General features: G+C 42.9%; 1 protein-coding gene across 1 annotated transcript; it reads left to right on the top strand.

Moving 5' to 3' along the window:
- Positions 1–721: 721 nt before the first annotated feature.
- On the top strand, positions 722–23,595 carry LOC115461764 (C-type lectin domain family 7 member A-like). Its single transcript, XM_030191809.1, has 7 exons — positions 722–800; positions 878–994; positions 8,283–8,381; positions 13,582–13,680; positions 17,479–17,630; positions 22,368–22,459; positions 23,412–23,595. The coding sequence occupies exons 1-7, from the start codon at positions 722–724 to the stop codon at positions 23,593–23,595; spliced, it is 822 nt and encodes a 273-aa protein (XP_030047669.1).
- The last annotated feature ends 246 nt before the right edge of the window (positions 23,596–23,841 follow it).

Genomic DNA, 23,841 nt, shown 5'->3' on the forward strand with positions numbered 1-23,841 from the left:
CACTTTCGTTGCATTGGGGCAAACCGCAGACAGCGGTTCCATGCAGGAAGTCCAGAACTGCTTCTGGAGTCACAGCACTGACCACCAACAATCTCTGGGAGCCCAGGTAAAAATAAAAAAAAATAAATATAACCCACCGGGTTACATTCAGCATGGAATCTTGTCACTCTCTAGGATTCCAGAATCTTGCTATTCTTTGGGGTTCTACATGGAATCTTGTCACTCTTTAGGATTCCAGAATTTTGCTATTCTTTGGGGTTCTACATGGAATGTTGCCACAATTTAGGTTTCTGCCAGGTATTTGTGACCTGGCTTGGCCACTGTTTGGAAAACAGGATACTGGGCTAGATGGACCATTGGTCTGACCCGGTATGGCTACTCTTATGTTCTTATGAATGTGTATTCACCAATAAAAATAAGCACATATGCCATTTACTTCACCCATTCTGCAACCCTGGGGATGTCTATTCCTGCATTGTGAAACAGCAAAAGCCTGCTTCCTAGGTGCATGGGTAACTCACCTTGCAATTTGTAAGATCCTACCTGAGTGCACAAAAAGCTGTTCTACAAACTCAAGATTATGGGTGTTTCACTTTGTTAGCCTTCCGGACCCAGTGCTTTATGCTCCTTTTTTCTCACTTTAAAATATCTCAAACTTCCTGTGCGCTTGCACTGTTCATTATCTCCCCTAGAGAGCTAGTCACAGTGAGAGGCGTTCATGATGGCTGAGACAGTGACTTATTCTGATCTTAGGATGGGAAAGAAAAAGAGACCCAAACCGTCCCAATCTCGCTGGTCAGGTAAATGTGCCGGGATGTTGGATTTATGACTCCCAGGAGCAACTCGTGATTCTAAACTCTTTGTAATTCCCTGGAAGGTTCTTCAGGGTTGCAAGGGGACGGTCAGGTCATCTACACTGCTATAAGAGTACAAAAGGCTTCTGAGGAGCAGCAGATCAATCCTGAATCTCCAAGGACCAGAAGGGAGCAGAAAGGTAAGCAGAAAGTTCATTCTTAAATATTTCAGAGGCATTTAACCTTAACAAATCCGTTGGAAATGCGCAAAGCATTTGAAAGTCATTTCTGTTACCTAATTTAAAAATATCTCAGTGGTTAATTTTTAATTGAAAGTGGAAAGATTCTCTCCTTTATTCTTCTCAGTTACTTGTGTATAGTGGAAAATAGTTTAACACTTGTGTTTTGAGTGCTTCATAGAGTGTTATTCACTCATTGTGAGTCGTGATACTGTTTTATCTCTCAGGTCATTTATGGATATTGTAAACCACTTTCATATCCTTGGATAAATGGAAGCCTAAACGAGAGAACTTTCATTTCCTGTTAACTAACAAAGAATTAAATATATTCTATGTATCAGAAGAAAACATTTTCTGAAGTATGAGAAAAGTAGCAAACATAGAACAAAAGAAAAGGACGGAATCCTTAGACATGTCTATTTCTAGTTTAAGCTCTGCAGCATGAGATGCAATGAGACAGAAAGGATAGAAATGTCAGGAGAAGGACTTTATTCCCTGTAGTGCGTGATACAGTGAGATAGAAGGGATAGGTGTGCCCAGGGATGTTTTTTTAAAATACCCTTCCATGGGTAATGTAGTGAGATAGAAGGGATAGAAATGTTTTGGTTTGCAATTTTGTTGGGTGATTTGTTTCCCTTTTACTTAAAAAATGTTGTGTTTTATAGTTTTTTTTTAATGTTCTAAACTTCCATCTCAGTAGCTCCTTGAATGACAAAGTCAGTCAATCAGTTGGGAAAAGTCCTCGTACTTGCCAGGCTCCAGTACACTCTACTTTCTGAGATTTAGGCACAATCTCACCCTCCCACCCCACCTGCAACATGGATTCTGCTTGGCTGTGCCCACCTTGCTCTTCAGCATCCTGGCAACTTCTCCTTCCACTGTCTTTCGTGCTGGTCCATCTGTGTTCAGCAAGCAGAAAGTGGCATCTTGAACTGCTGATACTTTGTAATTCTCCTCCTAAAACTTAGATAGCTTTGAGGGACATTCCATAACCAAAAGGCTTATTGGCACATTTCCCAAGAGGTCCTCAAAGCCTTCAGTCTGCACGTTTGGCACAAGTTTTGTGAAACCCCTGTTTCAACCTCTTATGTAAGTTGGGGGCATAAGTGGGAACTGGGGGGGGGGGGGGGCATTATATACCCTGTAGGGCTCCAGCCAGATCTGCTGGCAGAGAGGAAAACTATTACTACTAATAATTTTTAGATGTAGTCAGTGCTGTCCATGTTATATGCAGGTACTGTCTCTTGAGGGCTCACAATCTTTTTGTACCTGGGGCAATGGAGGGTTAGGTGACTTGCCCAAAGTCATAAGGAGCTGTAGTGGGAATTGAACCCAGTTCCCCAGGATTAAAGTCTGCTGCATTAACCACTAGGCTACTGCTCAATTAGGATTCTGGAATCTTGCTATTCTTTGGGGTTCTACATGGAATGTTGCTACACTTTGAGATTGTTCATAGAACCTTGTTAATGAGACATACCACCTTTCTCTGGTTTTTGCAACTACATTCAAAGCGGTTTACATAGTATATATAGGTACTTATTTGTATCTGGGACAATGAAGGGTTAAGTGACTTGACCAGAGTCACAAGCAGCTGCATTGGGAATTGAACCCCAATGCACTAACTATTAGGCTACTCCTCCACCCCTTGGGATTCTGGAATCTTGCTATTCTTTGGGGTTCTACATGGAACGTTGCTACTCTTTGAGATTGTGCATGGCATCTTGTTAATGGGACTTGATATACTGCCTTTCTGTGGTTACAATCAAAAGTAGTTTACATATTATATACAGGTACTTGTTTAACCTGGAGCAGTGACTTCTTGCCCAGAGTCACAAGTAGCTGTAGCAGGAATCAAACCCAGTTCCCCAGGATCAAAGTCTGCTGCACTAACCACTGGGCTAATACTCCTCCACTAGCAACATTCTAGTCTTTGAGATTGTGCATGGAATCTTGTTAATGAGACTTGATATACCATCTTTCTGTGGTTTTTTGCAACTATATTCAAAGCGGTTTACATGGTATATACAGGTACTTATTTGTACCTTGGACAATTAAAGGTTAAGTGACTTGCACTAACCATTAGGCTACTCCTCCTTCCTAAGAGAGACCAGCACCATGGAGAATGTGGTTTCCTGAGCCTTTAGACCTGCTTGTGGAATCCAGCAAACAGCACAGTCACTGCCAAGTGTGTTATTCTAAAGTCTAAACCTTTTATTGAATTGATCCTAGGAGACAGAGTCAGAGACAGATGATAAATACTGTGCATTTTGATATGATATATCAAGTTCAGTCCTACCCGAAATCTCCGCTCACAGGACAAATCCCTCCTCTCTGTTCCCTTCTCCACCATTGCCAACTCCAGGCTCCGCCCTTTCTGCCTTGCCTCTCCCTATGCTTGGAATAAACTTCCTCAGCCCATACGCCAAGCCCCCTCCCTGCCCATCTTCAAATCCTTGCTCAAAGCCCATCTCTTCAATGTCACCTTCGGCACCGAACCATTTCACCTCTACCCAGGAATCTAGACTGTCCAAATTTGTCTGTCCGCACCTACTGTCCACACTTGTTGTCCATTAGATTGTAAGCTCATTTGAGCAGGGACTGTCCTTCTTTGTTAACTGTACAGCGCTGCGTAACCCTAGTAGCGCTTTAGAAATGTTAAATAGTAGTAGTAGTAGTAGTAGTAATACAAATCAAGTGCAAGTTGCAGACCAGTTTAAAGCGTCAGTTGGAGTTTTCTGTGAGCCCCCACCCCCACCCAGCCCTCAAGTTCTAAGACTTCAGGACATAGAAGTCCTCTGATACACCACATCACAAATCTTCTCTTCAACACTGTCTCTCCTTGAAGTTTGGGTTTTGAAGAACTGACTGCTACATTTAACTAAAGAAAGACTCTTCGGAACAGACACTTCATGTTCTGGATGATCCCTTCTGAGACTCGACTATTTTAACCAATAAATAGACAAATTGATCTAACACAGAGATTAAAATGAGGAATATTTATTACTTTCTAGCATCTATTCAAGATTGCAATCAGGAGTCCCTCACAATGACTCTGAGCCATAATCCCTCCGCTATAGCACCAGGGACTTTGTCTTGACTAAGAGAGAGACCACGGAAGATTCCAGGCTCACTCAACATATTAAACTATATAGACCTCAGGCACCTCCCGAAGGGGAACAAAACCAAAAAAAGAGGAACAAAACACCACACTTTAAGATACAACAGAAAAACAGTGGAGATGGCCAAGGAGAAATGTCTTCACGCATAAGATTGCACTTTTGTCAGCTTTTTTTTTTGGGTGGATTTCTTTTTTAGCGACGCAGTCCAAAGTTTAGGGCTTCCTAAAGAAGATGTTATGCTGTCTCTATTTTTGTCTTCAGTTTTTTGAAGGATCCATTTTTACGAGCGTGCCGCGTTTTTAACTGACCCTTGACCTTTCTCAGGTAGCCGCTTAACTAGCAACGTTCACTCTACGGCACTTTTCTTCATATTTATATCGAGAGGAAGTGCTGTCACTAAGACTAACCATCACAAATTTTGTAAGTATGCCATCATATATAGTTTTGGGTTAATACGTTTTTCATGTAGACACAGCAGTTCCCTTTCGTCAGGCTCTTAGATTTTGAGTGTATTTTTTTGTAAACATACACAGGGGGGGGGGGGGGGGGGGACAAAATTACCTGTGCCTGGACCTCCAAGGGGAGCCCGGGGCTGGGGTTTCTCTCTCTCTCTCCTGCTTCTGACGGGACTCGGGTGATCGTGTCCTGAAAGAAGCAGGAGAGAAAAAACTCTGGTGCCGGGGCCCCTTGGAGGCCGGGGAGGAGCAGACACAGCAGGACTTCGAGCCAGGGCCTCTGGTTTGGGTGGTGGGGGTTCCCCCTAGGCCCCACCAGCAGAAGAGGTCTTCCTCCAGCGCTGCTCTTCACTCTGTCGCATTGCCTGCCAAGCAACTGCTTTTCCCTTCAGGCCACACATGATCGATTTTGAAAAGCGCTTTGAATGTAGTTGCAAAAAAAACCCACAGAAAGGTGGTATATCAAATGCCATGCCCATTCCATAATTCCCTGAGCCTCTGCCAAGAGATCTGTCTCTCTTTCTTCCTGGCTAAGACTGAAGCAACAGCCAGCATATGCTGGGTAATTTTTGAAAAACTCCAGGCCAATCAGAGCCCAGAACAGTCAAGTTTCAAATAAAAGCTGGTTACATCACTACAGACACTTCCTATTATTATCTGTGTGCCAAATAAAGACAAGTCAGTCCTCTGTAACAGCTTTAAGCATAAACATGCACCATCTGCTGGCCAAACAGGAGAAATACGCTTCAGAACATAATGAAGGAAAATATCCAACACATTTTACATGCTTAAAACACACTGTTTCTTCACAGTGTGTTATATTTATTTTTGGGCATACAAGTTATGGAATAAGGTCATTTGCATGTGTAACTTAATTCAATAAAGCCAATTAAATTTAAGCTCTGTGTTCACAAACTGTTTTATGGCTTCATTCCAGATTATTTAGTTGAACTATTCACAGTGGGAACACCAGTTGGTTCACTTAGATCAAAGGATCGTTGTTTATTGCAGTTTCCCTCTGTAAAAATCATAAGAAATTATTTATTTAGATTTTGCTCATAGCTTTTTCAGTAATAGCTCAGGGGCGTAGCCAGACCTTGTGGTGGGAGGGGCCAGAGCCCGAGGTAGGGGGGCAAACTTTAGTCTGCCAGCACCCTCTTGCCACCTTGCCCCTCCCCAACCACTGCTGCAGCAAAGTACCTTGGCTGGTGGGGGTCCCCAACCCCCGCCAACTGAAGCCTTCTCCAGTGCCAGTCTCAGGCGCCACCGCATTGCTTGCCCTGCTCTCTCTTCCTCCTCACATCCTGCATGCTCAATTTCACTAAAAAGACTGTGAAGGATGTGAGGGGGAAGAGAGAGCAGGGCAGGCAATGTGACGGCGCCGGAGACCAGCGCTGGAGAAGGCTTCAGCTGGCTGGGTTGAGGACCCCTGCCAGCAAAACCAGGGGTCTGGAGGGCATTCAGGGGGGCCCAGGCCCCCATGTAGCTATGCCACTGTAGTAGCTCATGGTGAGTTAGATAACACTGGGAATTTACCTATCAGGCTTCACAATCTATAAATGACTTGGCCAAGATCACACCAAGCAGTAATGGGATTTGAATTGTCGACCTCCGGATATCAAGACTGGTGCTCTAACCACTAGGCCACTCCCCCACTCTAAATTTTCTAATAGCTTCAGTTTTGTATATTCAGTACAATGATGGAATTCCCTTCCCTTGGAGTTGAGAGTGGTGTCTTCTTATTCTAAATTTCGTAAATTGTTGAACACTCATCTGTTTTCTATAATTTCATCTAGTCTTTTGACTAAATTACTGATATGGTATAGTTTGGGTTAATAATATATATGTGTTATCATTGTACTTTTCTTAGTGACGGCCTCTGCATTGATTCTTCGTGGGTAGACAGCTGAATATAAATTTATTGCATTGTTTTCTTATAATTGGCCTTAATTTTATTTATTTAAAAAATTTATGTTCTGCTCCATCTACAATTCTAGGAGCTAATTGGCAGTAGTTGGTCATTATGGCCTAGATTCTATATATCATGCCTAAATATTTGGCGCTGAAATGAAATTCGCTTAAGCGTACTATGTACAGTACATCTTAATTTAGGTGTAGTTTATAGACTAGGCCAAAATTTCTGTGCGGTTTATAGAATACACCGAGTGCCGTTCCACATTAGTAAATTTAGTCGTGGCCAATTACACCAAGAAAAACCTGGTGTAAATCCTGATGCATAAATTAGCGGAAATTGGGTGGCTTAGCCGGTGGTGGGAGGCGGGGCTAGTGTTTGGAGGGCGTGGATAGTGCTGGGCAGACTTCTATGGTCTGTGCCCTGAAAATGGCAGATATAAATCAAGCTAAATCTCAAAAAAAGAGCTTAAAAGGATATTTATACAATAATAAACTCGTGTAAACTTTACAAAATATCCTTGCACGTTCCTGATGTGACTAGATAATTATTAAACGGAGGAAAAAAGCCTCATATTTTAAGAGAACACTCCGTCATTGTCTGTTAGACACCCTCCACGGCCTGAGTTCGGCCCAAGTTTCGAATCCTTCATCAGGGTCCGTGGTGTCTGACACCAAGGACCCTGATGAAGGATTCTAAACTGGGGCCGAAGTCGGGCCGTGGAGGGTGTCTAACAGACTGTTGAGTTAAAAAGATAAGTGCATGATCCGTCGATTAAATATATAGACGGCTTTATTTGCAGAAATATTTAGAGCAGTAGCCACATTTTCACAATATTAAAATAATAAGGAGGTTTTTGCCCATGATGATTTAGGAGACCTCCCTAATATTGGTTTACCAATGACGGAGTGTTCTCTTAAAATATGAGGCTTTTTCCTCCGTTTAATAATTATCTAGTCACATCAGGAACGTGCAAGGATATTTTGTAAAGTTTATACGAGATATAAATCAAGGTCAGGTATACACATAAAGTAGCACATATGAGTTTATCTTGTTGGGCAGACTGGATGGACCGTGCAGGTCTTTCTCTGCCATCATCTACTATATTAAACGTTACTATAACAACTTGCATAGATTTTAGAAATGCCCACAACCTGCCCATTCCACGCCCATGGTCACACCTACTTTTCAACTATGTGCGTCACATTACAGAATACGCTTAGCAAGTAATGTGCATAAATTCTAATTAATGCCAATTAGTGCTGATCATTGGCTGTTAACATGCAATTATCAGCATTCATTAGCTTGTTAACCAATTAAGTTATGTGTATCTTTATGGAATATGCTTAAATTTCTGTGCGATATTTAGAATCCTTGGGTATGCACATAAATGCCCTTAGTCACTATTCTATAAGATGGGTGCTCAAGTTCCAGACAGTGCAACTTGAGAGGGAGTGTGGACCCTGGGAGTGGCGTGGATGGGATGGGGGTGCCTCAGGCAGTTACGCGTATGAGTTATAGAATATAATTTACACATCTAACTGCGTAGAGCTGCTGCATTAGCCATTGAGCTGTCATGAGTGCTCATGCCTACAGTTAGGTGCGTAAATGAGGACTTATAACACAACTGCCGTTATTTAATTCATGCCTTGTGCGCATCATCTGCCACCAAGATTTCATCAACCTTTTGAGAATTTACACCATTGTGGCTTGGTAAATGATGAACATTAGGCTTAATTCTCCTCTCTCTGTAATCTGTTTAGCACAATGCAATGCATCTCCGCTCTGGTTCTATGCCGCAGTCTTCCAGCTGGTCCTCTGTCTTCTCCTACTGGCTGTGTCAATAACCCTGGGAGTTCTGTGTAAGTATTATGATTATAGATGACTCACACAGTAACCCTGGGTATCTAATATGAAATCTTCCTGTTTTATAAGTATAATGCACCATTATTTTATATTCCACCCCCCCCCCCCCCCCCATGCCTGCACAGTAATTCCAGGGGACCTTTGTAAGTATAATACATTTTCTTGTGTTCTAATTGTTACTTTGTCCATGTGTCAACCTGTCTGAATTGGTGCCTGGATGTTCTATTCTTGCCTAAAACTCAATATGGCCAAAACAGAATTTATTATTTTTCCCCAAACCTAGTTCCCTTCTTCTCTACCACTGTGAACAATATAACTAGCCTCCCAGCCTCCATAGTTTACAACCTCAGGGTTTTTTTTTAATGCCCCCATTTCATTCTTTACTCACATCTACACGTCCAAAAAGTAACAATCCATTTAACCACTCCAAAATCCACCACTTCCTATCTGAATCTACTACCAGAGCACTTGCTTCCTCTTTCTCATAAGTACATAAGTATTGCCATACTGGGAAAGACCAAAGGTCCATCAAGCCCAGCATCCTGTTTCCAACAGTGGCCAATCCAGGTCACAAATACCTGGCAAGATCTCAAAAAAGTACAAAACATTTTATACTGCTTATCCCAGAAATAGTGGATTTTCCCCAAATCTATTTAATAACGGTCTATGGACTATTCCTTTAGGAAGCCGTCCAAACCTTTTTAAAACTCCGCTAAGCTAACCGCCTTTACCACATTCTCTGGCAACAAATTCCAGAGTTTAATTACACATTAAGTGAAGAAACATTTTCTCCGATTCATTTTAAATGTACTACATTGTAGCTTCATTGCATGCCCCCTAGTCCTAGTATTTTTGGAAAGCGTGAACAGACGTTTCACATCTACCTGTTCAACTACACTCATTATTTTATAGACCTCTATCAAATCTCCCCTCAGCCACCTTTTCTCCAAGCTGTGGAGCCATAGGCGTAGTTTGACTGTTTCATTTGGGGGGGCAAAGGAAGGGGCGGGGCATATTAGCATATTCATTTGCATATATGTATATGCAAATTATGCTAATATGGAGGAAGGAAGGGAGCAAGAGCTGGCTTTTTTGGGAATAACCAGTGTTTGTTTGTCGATGGACAGCCACTGAATCGGAGAGGCAGCGGATTTGGCGACAGGCAGTGGTGTGCTGGTAAATGTTTAACAACAGGCTCTCCCCCCGGTCCCCCTCTGCGCCCCCCCCCCCAAATTGCAGAGCTGGCTATAGCCGGGGAGAGAGCTTGGGGGGGGGGTATAAATAAGTAAATATAAACTTTTAATGTTGAGCACCTGATTCTCAAAGTGAACATATTCCAAACACTAAAATGAAAATAAAATGATTTTTTTCTACCTTTGTTGTCTGGTGACTGTTTTTCTGATCATGCTGGTCCAGTATCTGATTCTGCTGCTATCTGTCCTCTTAACTCCATTTCCAGGGTTTCCTTTCCATTTATTTCTTTCCTCCTTTCTTCTTCATTTCTGGTCCTCAGCTTCTGCCTATTTTCTTCATCCATGTGCAGTTTTTCTCCTCTCTTCCTTTTCCCTCATCTCATCTCCTTCCTAACTCTTTTCTTGCCTCCATCCATGTCCAGCATTTCTTTTCTCTCCTCTGTCCTCCATCCACCCATGTCCAGCGACCCTTCTCTCCCTTTGCCCTGCAAGCACCCATACCCAGCGACCCTCCTTTCCCCTGCCCCCATGCCCATTGGCCCTCCTTTCCCCTGTCCTCCATCCACCCAGTCCAGCAGTGACCCTCCTCTCCCATGTCCCCATGCCCAGTGGCCTTCCTTTCCCCTGCCCTCCATCCACCCAGTCCAGCAGTGACCCTCCTCTCCCATGTCCCCATGCCCAGTGGCCTTCCTTTCCCCTGCCCTCCATCCACCCAGTCCAGCAGTGACCCTCCTCTCCCATGTCCCCATGCCCAGTGGCCTTCCTTTCCCCTGCCCTCCATCCACCCAGTCCAGCAGTGACCCTCCTCTCCCATGTCCCCATGCCCAGTGGCCTTCCTTTCCCCTGCCCTCCATCCACCCAGTCCAGCAGTGACCCTCCTCTCCCCTGCCCCCATGCCCAGTGGCCCTCCTTTCCCCTGCCCTCCATCCACCCAGTCCAGCAGTGACCTTCCTCTCCCATGTCCCCATGCCCAGTGGCCTTCCTTTCCCCTGCCCTCCATCCACCCAGTCCAGCAGTGACCCTCCTCTCCCCTGCCCCCATGCCCAGTGGCCCTCCTTTCCCCTGCCCTCCATCCACCCAGTCCAGCAGTGACCTTCCTCTCCCCTGTCCCCATGCCCATTGGCCCTCCTTTCCCCTGCCCTCCATCCACCCAGTCCAGCAGTGACCCTCCTCTCCCCTGCCCTCCCTTCATTCCGCCCTCTCCCCGTTCCTTCTTCTTCCCCCCCCCCCCCGCAGTGAGCCAGTTCTCCTCCCTCCCTCCGGATCCGTCCCTCACCAACTTGATCTTCGAATTCTTCGCCTGCCCGCTAGCGCTGACTCTCCCCTGCCGGTTCACGATTCAAAATGGCCGCTGAGACTTCAGCAGAAGTCTCGCGAGGCCGCCTCTGAATGTCTCGGCGGCCATTTTTAAAGTGCGAACCAGCAGGGGAGAGAGCGCTAGCGCCTAGCATGCAGGCAAAGGATTCGAAGATCAGGTCGGTGAGGGACGGATACGGAGGGAGGGAGGAGAGCCGGCTCACGGGGGGGGGGGGGGGGAGAAGGAACGGGGAGAGGGCGGGGCGAAGGGAGAGCTGCCTGTTGCCGGCCCTGCGTTTGGGGGGGCATTGCCCCCCCTCGCCCCCCCCAGTCTACGCCTATGTGTGGAGCCCTAGCCGCTTTAGCTTTTCCTCATAGGGAAGTTGTCCCATCCCCATTATCATTTTCGTCGCCCTTCTCTGTACCTTTTATAATTCCACTATATCTTTTTTGAGATGCGGAGACCAGAATTGAACACAATATTCGAAGTGCAGTCGCACCATGGAGCGATACAAAGGCATTATAACATCCTCATTTTTGTTTTCCATTCCTTTCCTAACAATACCTAACATTCTATTTGCTTTCTTAGCCGCAGCTGCACACTGAGCAGAAGGTTTCAACGTATCATCAACAATGACACCTAGATCCCTTTCTTGGTCCATGACTCCTAACGTGGAACCTTGCATGACGTAGCTATAATTCGGGTTCCTCTTTCCCACATGCATCACTTTGCACTTGCTCACATTAAACGTCATCAGCCATTTAGACGCCCAGTCTCCCAGTCTCGTAAGACCCTCTTGTAATTTTGCATAAACCTCTCGCGATTTAACGACTTTAAATAACTTTGTGTCATCAGCAAATTTAATTACCTCACTAGTTACTCCCATCTCTAGGTCATTTATAAATATGTTAAAAAAACAGCGGTCCCAGAATAGAGCCCTGGGGAACCCCACTAACTACCCTTCTCCATTGAGAATACTGACCATTTAACCCTACTCTCTGTTTTCTATCTTTTAACCAGTTTTTAATCCACAATAGAACACTACATCCTATCCCATGACTCTCCAATTTCCTCTGGAGTCTCACATGAGGTACTTTGTCAAACGCCTTCTGAGAATCCAGATACACAATATCAACCGGCTCACCTTTATCCACATGTTTGTTCACCCCTTCAAAGAAATGTAGTAGATTGGTGAGGCAAGATTTCCCTTCACTTAATCCATGTTGACCTACTGGTTTATTTTCGAAAGAGAAGGACGCCCATCTTTCGACACAAATTGGAAGATGGGCGTCCTTCTCCCAGGGTCGCCCAAATCGGCATAATCGCGGGAATGATCAAAGTTCCCGGGGGTGTGTTGGGGGTGTAGCGAAGGCGGGACTTGGGTGTGCCTAATACATGAGCGTCCTCGACCCATAATCGAGAAAAGAAGGGAGTCCCTGACGAACACTTGGACCACTTTACTTGGTCCTTTTTTTGTTTAGAGCTCAATAGTATAACTTATATTCCTCTGAATCTGATATTATCATGCAACCCATTTTCTTGAATCACTGAATTGGCTCCCTGCCTGATTCTGCAGTGTCCCATCATCTTTCGTCTCACCTTTCACCTTAAATCCCTCTTCCAAAACTTAACTCAGTAGGAATACTTGACTCTGTACCTTCCAGTTTGCCATCCCAAATGTAGAAAATTACCTCCATGAATGCGTGCACTATACTCCCTCTCTTAAACATTTCAAATGCAACCTGAAAATGAGCCTTTTTGAGGCTGCTTCATTGGGTGTCTTGTCTCCATGCAAAGAGATGACACAGATCATCAGAGCCTTCAGAACTGACACCTGACTCCTTCTTCCATAGAACAGAAAAACTGGTATGTAGCTCTGGAAGTAGAAGAGGTTAAAAAAAAAAAAAAAAAACATTCCAGAAACAGAAGGAACCAGAGCTCAAAAAAACCTCAAGGCTGAAGAATCAGTGACCACTAGGAAATGAAGGTAGTAGTGGATGGTGACTCCCTTCTAAGGTGTACAGAGGTGTCCATCTCCAGACCAGACATGATGTCACAGGAAATGTGCTATCTTCCAGATGCCAAGGTCCAAGACTGAAACCGAATGCCTGTTATACGATACGGGAGAGAAGGTGAAACAGATAGATGCCCCTGTGGTGCTTCTTGACCTCCTATCAAGGGTAATGGCCAAGGTAGTAAAGTTCAAATTCTGGAAACAAGTGTGTGCGTGTGTGGATGGTGTCACTGAGAGCATTTCAGCTTCCTGGACAATGGGGAGAACTTCCAAGGATTGCTGAGCAGTGATAGCATCCACCTATAAACGAAGTGGTGAAGAATCTAGCTAATTAGTTGAATATGGCTTTGAACGAAGATCATCAGAGATAAGTGAACAAAGTAACCAGGTAACTAAAAACCCTCAGATAAGTAAAACATTAAGAGAGGAAGTTATCAACGGGCTACTGTTAAGTTGGGAGATTTTAGTGCAGGTTTTTTTTTTTTGCATAAAATGGGATCATGTACAAAATAATCTGGTAGTCTACGTTGGTAGCTTCCTTCTTAAGTGCAGTTTACTGATTGTGCTTCTAGCTTTGGCCCACCTGATGTGTTCCATATACTTAAGTTCCCTGCCTCTTCCTGCATTGATAATATGCCTCTAACTTTATTTTCTGCAGATTTAAGTTATTTCATTCTCCCCTTTTCTTACAGTTCACACATGTAAGAATAAGTCACAGATGACACCGACCCAAAATCCATCAGATGCACAGGATGTACCAGAGAAGTTACAGAGATGGGGTTCCATAAGAGGTACTACCGAGGATAATTTAATTTTATGCAACTTTGAAATAATCCTTTTCAAATAAGTTTACACCAACTTTTTGATTAATTCAATATATCAAGTTTTATCAAGTTTTCTATCAGTTTTACTAAAAATGGGAGGAAAAGACTCAACTGACTCCTTCATGGCTAAAGAGCCGATCATTTTGGGGAAGATTTTTTTAGCCCAATGATGACTATCCAGCTTATAATCGAACGAGAAAAACGCCCAAGTTCCGACCTAAATCGGGAGATGGGCGTTTTTCTCACAAAAACAAATAAAGCGGTATAATCGAAAGCCGAACTTTGGACGCTTTCAACTGCACTCCGTCGCGGATGCGGACAAAGTTGACGGGGGCGTGTCGGAGGCGTGGTGAAGGCGGAACTGGGGCGAGGTTATCACCCGAACAGAGATGGGCGCCTTTCGCCGATAATGGATGCGTTTGTAGCTAGAATTTAGGGCACTTTTCCTGGACCCTGTTTTTTCACGAATAAGGCCCCAAAAAGTGCCCTAAATGACCAGATGACCCCCCGAGGGAGTCGGGGATGACCTCCCCTGACTCCCCCAGTGGTCACTAACCCCCTCCCACCACAAAAAAATGATGTTTCACAACTTTTTACTTTCACCCTCAAATGTCAGACCCTCCTCCCAAGCAGCAGTATGCAGGTCCCTGGAACAGTTGTTAGGGGGTGCAGTGGACGTCAGGCAGGTGGACCCAGGCCCATCCCCCCCCTACCTGTTACAATTGTGCTGCTTAATGCTACTAGTCGTCCAACCCCCCCAAACCCACTGTACCCACATGTAGGTGCCCCCCTTCACCTCTTAGGGCTATAGTAATGGTGTAGACTTGTGGGCAGTGGGTTTTGAGGGGGATTTGGGGGGCTCAACACCCAAGGGAAGGGTGCTATGCACCTGGGAGCTCTTTTACCTTTTTTTTTTTTTTTTGTAAAAGTGCCCCCTAGGGTGCCCGGTTGGTGTCCTGGCATGTGAGGGGGACCAGTGCACTATGAATCCTGGCCCCTCCCACGAACAAATGCCTTGGATTTATTCGTTTTTGAGCTGGGCGATTTCATTTTCCATTATCGGTGAAAAGCAAAAACGCCCAGCTCACACCTTGGCGAATAAAACATGGGCGTCTATTTTCTTTTGAACATACGGTTCACTCCGCCCCTTCACGGACCCGTTCTCGGAGATAAACGCCCATGGAGATAGGCGTTTCTGTTCGATTATGCCCCTCCATATGAACTCCCAGAATTGATTGGCTTTGTAGCCATGAAGGAGTCAGTTAAGGCTTTTCCTCCCATTTTTAGTAAAAATTGATAAAACTTGATAAATTGAATTAATGAAAAAGTTGGTGTAAATGTATTTGAAGAGGATTATTTCAAAGTTGGATAAAATTCCATAAGAGGTAAACATGCTTTTATCCCAGTTTGAACATTGCTAGAGAAATGTTCAAACTGGGGAGGCAATCCTCTAGTTTTGCATCTCAAATTAGGCATGACAGTGGCATGTGATAAGCTAAATGTGCTTTGGTATGCCAAAAGTTAGTTGTGATCACTTACACTAGGTCAAAGTATGCCATGCAACGCACACAACTGATATTATTCTATACATTGTGATCTAGATTCAGTAAATGACGCCCATATCTGAGCACTGAAAAAATTCGCCTGGAGCGCTATTCTATAAATGGTACATAGAGCCAAATTCCACACCAAACTTTGGGTGTAAGGATTTATGCCAACTGAAACCTGGTGTAAATCCTGGCACATAACTTAGGTGCAGACCCCCCCAAATTGTATAATACTGCATGCATCTTTAGTGAACACCCCTGACTCGTCCATGGCCCTCCCATGACAACACCCCCTTTTGAGTTGCAGACTAAAAAATGTGCACATGGATCTTTATGGAGTAGTGCTTACTCCAATATGCTGAACTATGCAAGTATCGCCCCCTCTTATATATATATACTAAACGGAGGAAAAGACTTCGGATGTTTGGGTGTAATTACCAATATGGATGCTGGGTGAGCTTCTTCATCAGTCTTAAAAATCTCCTCTTTTTTTCTTTTTCTTTATTTCAATATCGATTTTAACTATATCGCAATTAACTATTATCCACAACGTAACTGTTCAAAGGCACTTATCTTAACTGGGTATAGCATAATTTGGTTTGCCCAACCGAGAGCCTCCATTTCAGTGTTAGCTTCCTCAGGAGCCAAACCTCTTTTTGTTTTGCCCTTTTATGATTCTCTTGAACAGTTACCTTCTGGATAATAGATAATAGTTAACTGCGGTATAGTTAAAATCGATACAAACCATGAAAATCCCACCTTGGCTACTCTCAGTCTGGAAAATATAAAACCCAATGAAAGCAGCTGTAGATGACCTGGGCTCCAATGCAGAATCAATGTAGTGCGAGTACTTTTTCCACAAAGAGCCATTACAGAGACATAAAAAACAATTAAAAACTATCACTTATCCAGAGACAACAAAGTAATACAATGAACAAAAGACTACAGATAAACTATATAAGGCCAACCAAAAAGGTCCTCATCCAGAAAAAATAAAAATGTGCTGAAACATATTAATTAAAATATTTCAATCGACAAGCACAGAAGAACAAAGGACACTCGCACAGGTCAATACAAACAGGCAAACACAGTGAAGATGACGCCAAAGATGATGCAGAACAAAACGTCCAACAGACTCAGGGGCTCTTTTACTAAGCCACGTAGGCGCCTAACGTGTGTCAATTTTGAGTTACCACCCAGCTACTGCATGGCCCTTGTGGTAATTTCATTTTTGATGCATGTCCGCTACGTGCACCTGAAAATAGTATTATTTTCTGGCACGCAGGTGGTAATCGTCATTCTATGCACGTAGACCATTACTGCCCGGTTACCACATGAGACCTTACCGCTACGTCAATGGCTGGCGATAAGGTCTCAGACCCAAAATGGACACTTGGCAATTTTCATTTTGACGCACGTCCATTTTCGGCAAAAATGTTTAAAAAGGCATTTTTTTACAGGTGCGCTAACAATGATTCTGTGCGTGCCCAAAACACATGTCTACAGTACTGCAGGCCATTTTTCATGCGCTTTTTGTAAAAAGACCCCTGAAAGAGTTCACATCAGAAGCTTTATTCAAATTGTATAACGGAATCGACACAAATGTTTTGGCCACAGAGGCCTGCTTCAGGAGTCCCTGTCAAGTGTAGATATATGGATTCTCAGCTCTGCTCAAGCTTTGAAGGTAATGACCTAGTCTCAGTGTATTGACTGCAGGAGCATTTACATCCAAAGTTGCAGCTGTACGGTTGCTGTGACGTTGGACTGTGGCTGAAATACGGTTCTTGTTGAGTCCATTATATATTTTGAATAAAGCTTCTGATGTGAACTCTTTGAGTCCGTTGGACATCTTTGGTGTCACCTTCACTGTGTTTACCTGCTTGTTAAAATATTTCAAACCATGTTGGGACTAATAAATAAAATACTGAGTTGACACCTCCATTTCTGAAGGCTAGTTGTATTTTTTTCACCTACTGGTTAGTCCCAGGTCACCATTTCACAGACCAAAATATCAAGGATTTAAAGCTCCAAGAGATCAATTTGAGTGACTGTTTCAGGGTTTCCTATGTATAAAGCTATTGATCAGCCTGAGATTCTTGTCTGGACTCCAAGGATATTTCCCCATAGGAATAAAAGAGCAGAAACTCCTCAGTGAAATGTCGACTGTGCTAATGACATTAGAGTAACTCAGGTCAATTCATGTTCTGCTTTACACCAGGTCAGCAGTATGAGTTCTGTCCAGAAGGATGGAGACCCTGGGGAGGAAAGTGTTACTTTCTATCTACTGAGACCAAAAACCGAGTGTCCAGCTATCAGGATTGTATTACCAGAGATTCTCACCTGGCTATGCTCAAGAACGCAACAGATCTGGTAAAAGTATATTCATTAACTCTCTACTTGGTACTTGCTTTACAAAAACGCATACAAGTCCACCACTTGCAAGTAAATCTCTCACTATAATATCATACGTTCTAAGACTTCAGATACTCGGTCCTCACTGTTATGTATCACACAGTGGACCGCGTCGCTCAGCGTTTACTTTTGAAATTTAACTTTTCTTTTGTAAACAGCTGGCGAGCATTTTCATAAGTCAAAAAACCTCGTTTTACGCTTATTATTCAAAACTTATTTTAACTTAAGTTTCACATTTTGTAATAAGAATGAACTAGTACTTAGCTGTTGTTTGCTCTGGAACTAATGGATACGCCCGACAGCGAGCTCCTGTTTCGCTGGTGCTTCTTAAGGAGCTGAACCCAAGGTTTTCTACAACACGCTGTAATCAAGTAAACAGCATTAATTTTTCGTGTGAGATTTTAGAGAACTCGTGGATCTGCTTTTCTATAAGACCTTACTCATACCTGATGTACATGTGGGCGTCCATCTTGTTAATCCTCTAAGATGGCAACCGCGTTTTAAACCAATGCCAACTCTGTCAACCAATTAGATTGCACTGAAACCTTAAAGGGGACTTTACCTCTTAATTAGGAAGGTGCATCCATTATAAAAAAGACTTCCATTCCACTCGATTGTTTAACCCCGCTGGAATTAAGGACTTCAATCTGTAAATCCAGCCTTGTTCCTTCTGCACTAATTGTCGGTCTCTATCACAATACATTGAGGATCACTGTGTGATACGTAACAGTGAGGACCGAGTATCTGAAGTCTTTTCCTCTTAGAACGTACGATATCATAGTGAGATATTTACTTGCAAGAGGTGGACTTAAAAGTATATTCATGAAATATCTTTGACTATAGACTTCACATGTCATGTGCTCTGCATTCACTCTGCGGCTCCTCAGTACCTCTCCACTCTTATCTCTCCCTACACTCCTCTCCAGAACTCAGTTCATTGGGTAAATTTCTCTTATCTGCACCCTTCTCCTCCACCGCTAACTCCAGACTCTGTTCCTTTTATCTTGCTGCAGCATATGCCTGGAATAGACTTCCTGAGCCAGTACGTCAAGCTCCATCTCTGGCCGTCTTCAAATCTAGGCTAAAAACCCACCTTTTTGATACTGCTTTTAACTGCTAACCCTTATTCACTTGTTCAGTACCCTTATTTTATCGTTTCCCTCTTAGTAATTCCATTATCTCTTAATTGTCCTGTTTATCGTTCTTGATTAGATAGTAAGCTCTGTTGAGCAGGGACTGTCTCTTCATGTCCAGTGTACAGCGCTGCATACGTCTAGTAGCGCTATAGAAATTATAAGTAGTAGTAGTATTAGTAGTAGAGATACACAGTGATTAAGGAGTCCATTTACAAAGCCATGGTAAAAAGTGGCCTGTAGTAGTGTGGATACTTTTTTTTGGCGTATGCTGGGCCACTTTTTACCACTACCGGGGAGAAGGCCATTTTTTAATGGGCCAGGAAATGGGCGTGCATAAAAATTAAAACTAGCACGCACCTATTTCTGGCCTGAGCCCTTACCGTCAGCCACTGATCTAGCGGTAAGGGCTCACGTGCCACCCATGCGGTAACCATACATTTATTTATTTGACAAAATTTATATCCCGCACATCGTAACATCTGAGCGGGTTACAATAAAACAAACATAAATCACAAACATCGGTAAAACAAATAGACGTTAGGACTGTATAAAATTCTAAAATAATAAAAAGATAAAAATTAAAATGCAAACTAATTGTACAATTGCAAAATACAATCATTGTTATAATTGTATTTAGTTAGCGCAAGACAATAAAAACAAGTCTAAACTACCTGCTACCCAGAAAAAGCCTTACCAAACAACAAGGGCCCCTGTTTACTAAGCTGCGCTACTGTTTTTAGCGTGCGCTAAATGCTAAACTGACCCATATGTTCCTATGGGTGACTCAGCATTTAGCACGTGCTAATCATTAGCACACGCTAAAAACACCGATGCATCCTTAGTGCAACTTAGTAAACAGGGTCCAAAGTCTTCAACTGTTTCCTGAACAAAGGTGAGGAAGAAATTTTGACGCAAAGACAGTGGAAGAGCATTCCACAATGTGGGGCCAACAACAGAGAAAATACGAGTGACACTTATCTAGTTAGCAGGTACTCAATTACCTCCAAATTCTACATATGGCGCTCAAAATTGTGCATGCAGAGTGTTCTAGAATACGGTAGATCTGCACCTAGGTTAGGCGCAAGGATTAAATCTTTGCACCCAAAATTTCATTTTCATGTCATTTCATTTTATTAGACTTATATCAGAGAAATATCCAGGTATCAAATCTAGTTCTATGTGGCTTACGAAAATTGGAGAAGGAATAAAGTAGCAGAACACATTAGTAGATGACAATATTACTAATCCAGGATGAAAACATGGTTGTAATCCCCCTTCCCTCTGTTTAAAGTCCAATAATTCCTAATCCTCAACAGAACATTGTCTCCTATCCCATGACACTTTAATTTTCTCAGGAGTCTTTCAAAAGTTTTCTGAAAATCTAGATACAGTACATCAACCATTTCACCTTTATCAACATGTTTATTCATGCCTTCAAAGAAATAAAGCAAATTGGTAGGACAAGACCTTCCTTGGCGGAACCCATGCTGACTCTGTCCTATTAAACCATGTCTGTCTATGTGTTCTGTAATTGTATTCTTTGTAATATCTTCCACTGTTTTACCCGGCACTGAAATCAGGCTTACCAGTCTGTAATTTCCTGGATCACACCTGGAACCCTTTTTAAACTCTAATGAAAACTGTCGTCTTGTTATCCTAATTAGAATAATTGACTATAAATGAAGACATGTGCTAGGGGTGGGGAGGGTGTGGGAATGAAGACTGAACTAGGCCCTGCTGTGCCTTCTAGAGACTAGCTGTTACTGCTGTGGCAGAAAGTTCAAGTTTTAAAACTATAGGGAAAAGGGTATGGAAACTAGTTAATAAAGTTTGTGTTTTTTATTCTGTATTTATCAATAACCTACAGTTCTCCTCTTTTAAATCCCAATCTTTAAGTTACCAAAGCACAGAGCAAAATAATGTTCACTTACCAAAAGAAATGTCCTCTTGGCCATCCTCCAGTCTTCAGGCATTTGTATATATACACTTCAAACTGTCTTTTTTCCTTGCATCTACAGGCTTCTTTGAAGTCCAATGGCAATAACTTGCATCCTTTACTCTGTTCACCCATCAAACCTTTCTGACTTTCTTTCACCATTATTGAAACATCACCTATTGGGATTCCCTAAATATCCTGTTTCAATGATATCCTTCAAGGACACTCCACACCGGTCTATGTGCTCCTCGTAGACTGTCGGCTTTCCCTTCCATTTTAGTTTAAAAGTTGCTATATCTCCTTTTTCAAGCCTGGTTCTATCCTGGTTAAAGTGGAGCCTATCCTTTCAGAAGAGGCTTCCCCTTCCTTAGACTGATGCCCGTTTTCTAACAAATTTAAATGCATCATCCTTGCACCATCGTCTCAACCACACATTGAGACTTTGGAGCTCTGCTTGTCTTTTGGGTCCTTCATGTGGAATGGGGAACATTACTGAAGGCTACCCTGGAAGATCTGGATTTCAGCTTTCTACTTAGGAGCCTAAATGTGGCTTCCAGAACTTCTATTTTCCTATATCATTGGCACCCACATGTACCAAGACAGCTGGATTCTCCCCAGCACTATCTAAAATCTGCACCAGGCAGGCAAGTCACCATGCAATCCTCATGTCCACCAGCCACCCAGCTATCTACATGCCTAATAATTGAATCATCAACTACAGCAGCCATCCTCCCTCCTGGGCAGAAGCTCCTGGAGACACATCCTCAGTGCGAGAGGATATTGCATCCCATGGTGGGCTTGTTCTGGCTACAGGGTTATTTCCAATTTAGCCAGGGTGATGCTTTCCTTTTAGAAGGCCTCCCTCCTTCAAGGCAGCACAGGGGCTGCCAGATTGGAGGAAGGACTTTTCTACAACATCCCTATAGGCCTCCTCTATTTATCTTTCTGTCTCCCTCAGCTCTTCTAGCCTCAAGAGAAGGTACTTGTCCTTTGAGAGCTAGGAGATCTTTGCATTGATTGCACACATATAACCTCTCACCATTTGGGAGATAATCAAATAAGTGACACTCACAGCAAAAGACTGGATAGCCCCCCTCTCGCCTGCTGGGGGTGGGAAGGATTTGGGTAGGGGGGTGGGAATAAAGACTGAACTAGGCCCTGCTGTGCCTTCTACAGGCTATCTGTTTAATGTAGTGGCAGAAAGTTCAAGTTTTAAAGCAATGGATTAAAGGGTATGGAGACTAGTTAATAAGGTTTGTGGGTTTTTTTTTATCCTAATTGTCTTTATCAATAACCTATAATTCCTCTTTTAAACCCCAGTCTTTAAGTTACGAAAGCACAGAGCAAAATAATTCCTGCACATCCTTATATGTATTTTACCATTGTTCTGCTTTCAGTGAACCTTTTGTAAAATATCTAAGAAATTTTCAATGTCGCCACTTGGATGTCCCTTTTTCTCAGCAAGAAGTCCTATGCAAATTAGGGCATCCCCATTTGAATTACTGCAGCCTCCTCCTACGATGATTAAATACATTTCATATTCTGGAGGCCAAAATATTTTTGGTGTCTTAGGCCTTTAGTGATGGTCGAGGCTATTTATTCACTTGCTCTCTTTATTTCCAGGACTTCTTTACTGACCAAATGAAAGGCACATCCTGGGTTGGTCTATGCTTCACAGATAACAGATGGATATGGCTGGATGGTACAGAGTCAAGGTATGTTTATTTATTCAGGACTCAATTTCACACAAGAGGAAACTCACAATGCAGAAAGGGTAAGATGCCAACAACAGATGAACTCACTCCATATAACAACAGAAATCCTTATTCTGACATGTATGTGTAGCAACATGATGATACGTATTTACCCGGACTATGTAGTCATTCCTTGGTGTATGGATTAGGAAGAGCAGGTCCTGAATCAAACAAAGATATGAAAATGTATTGTAGTAGTCAACAGCAAATTAAAGGTATGGATGACGCAACACGAGCCATGTTTCGGCCACAAGGCCTGCCTCAGGAGTCAATACCAAATAACCAGAACCTTGCCTTCCATGACTCTTGAATTTTCTCAGGAGTCTCTCTTGAGGAACTTTATCAAAAGCTTTATCATCAGCATAGATGTAGAATTTTATGTCCATTGACTGAATCAGCTCAGCCATAGGCTTGAGATAAATATTAAATAAAATGGGAGACAGTATGGATCCCTGTGGCACCTCACAGTCCAGTGCCCAAGTTGATGATGTGCTATTGCTGAGCAGAACTGATTGTAGTCTACAATCTGACAGATAGGATTTGAACCAAGTAAGTACTGTGCCACTGATACCTGTTTCTGCCAGTCTGGTAAGCATGATATTATGATCCACGGTGTCGAAGGCTGCCAAGAAATCGAGCAACACTAGTATAGCATTGAGGCAGATCGTCTGTCATGGTTTCTGTGCAGATCATCAAGAAGGGACACAAGAACTGTCTCTGATCCATACCCAGGTCTGAAGCCAGATTGACATGCTCCTTTTACAGAATAGTGCGTAACATTGAATTATGTGGTACCTAAATTCAGCGTTGTGTATTGAATTCCCTCCATTATGTTAATTGTGTACATTTCTGAAGATAGCACCCCTACTATAAATGTTAGTAGTAAAATAATTATATATTTTCTTCACAACAGGTCTGTTACAATTCGTTATAATACTCACTGTGCAGCGCTGTATAAGAGTAAATTATACGATTGGAAGTGCGCTGATCAGAATCACTGGATCTGTGAGAAGTGTGCAGTCCAGCTACTGATTAAAGAGGATTTTAATATTCTACCGGTATCAATTAGTGGCATGAAACATGTCGATGGAAACTAATGAGAAAGTGTGATCATAACGATAGACTATGAAGACGGGAATGGATCGTCATGTGTCTTATCCATGTTCCAGATAAAGATGGAACATTGTGCATCATCTTGATTGGCTTTCCGAGAAGATGGTTTATAAAGTTTATAAATAAATATAATTATTGATACCTTTGTCTTTCTGCCATCCTCTCTCCCTCCCTCAAGTCTATCTCTCATCCTGGGGCTATGAAACGATTGCTGAGTCAGTTAAGAGATC

The sequence above is a fragment of the Microcaecilia unicolor genome, chromosome 2 (genome assembly GCF_901765095.1).
Source record: "Microcaecilia unicolor chromosome 2, aMicUni1.1, whole genome shotgun sequence".
Taxonomy (NCBI): Eukaryota; Metazoa; Chordata; class Amphibia; order Gymnophiona; family Siphonopidae; genus Microcaecilia; species Microcaecilia unicolor.

What these genes read in the sequence shown, in the direction of transcription:
- LOC115461764 (XM_030191809.1), top strand. Translation starts at nt 722, where the DNA reads ATGGCTGAGACAGTGACTTATTCTGATCTTAGGATGGGAAAGAAAAAG. An exon ending in AATAACCCTGGGAGTTCTGT is followed by an intron (nt 8,382 to 13,581) that starts GTAAGTATTATG and finishes CTTTTCTTACAG; the next exon opens with TTCACACATGTAAGAATAAG. An exon ending in GAGATGGGGTTCCATAAGAG is followed by an intron (nt 13,681 to 17,478) that starts GTACTACCGAGG and finishes GCTTTACACCAG; the next exon opens with GTCAGCAGTATGAGTTCTGT.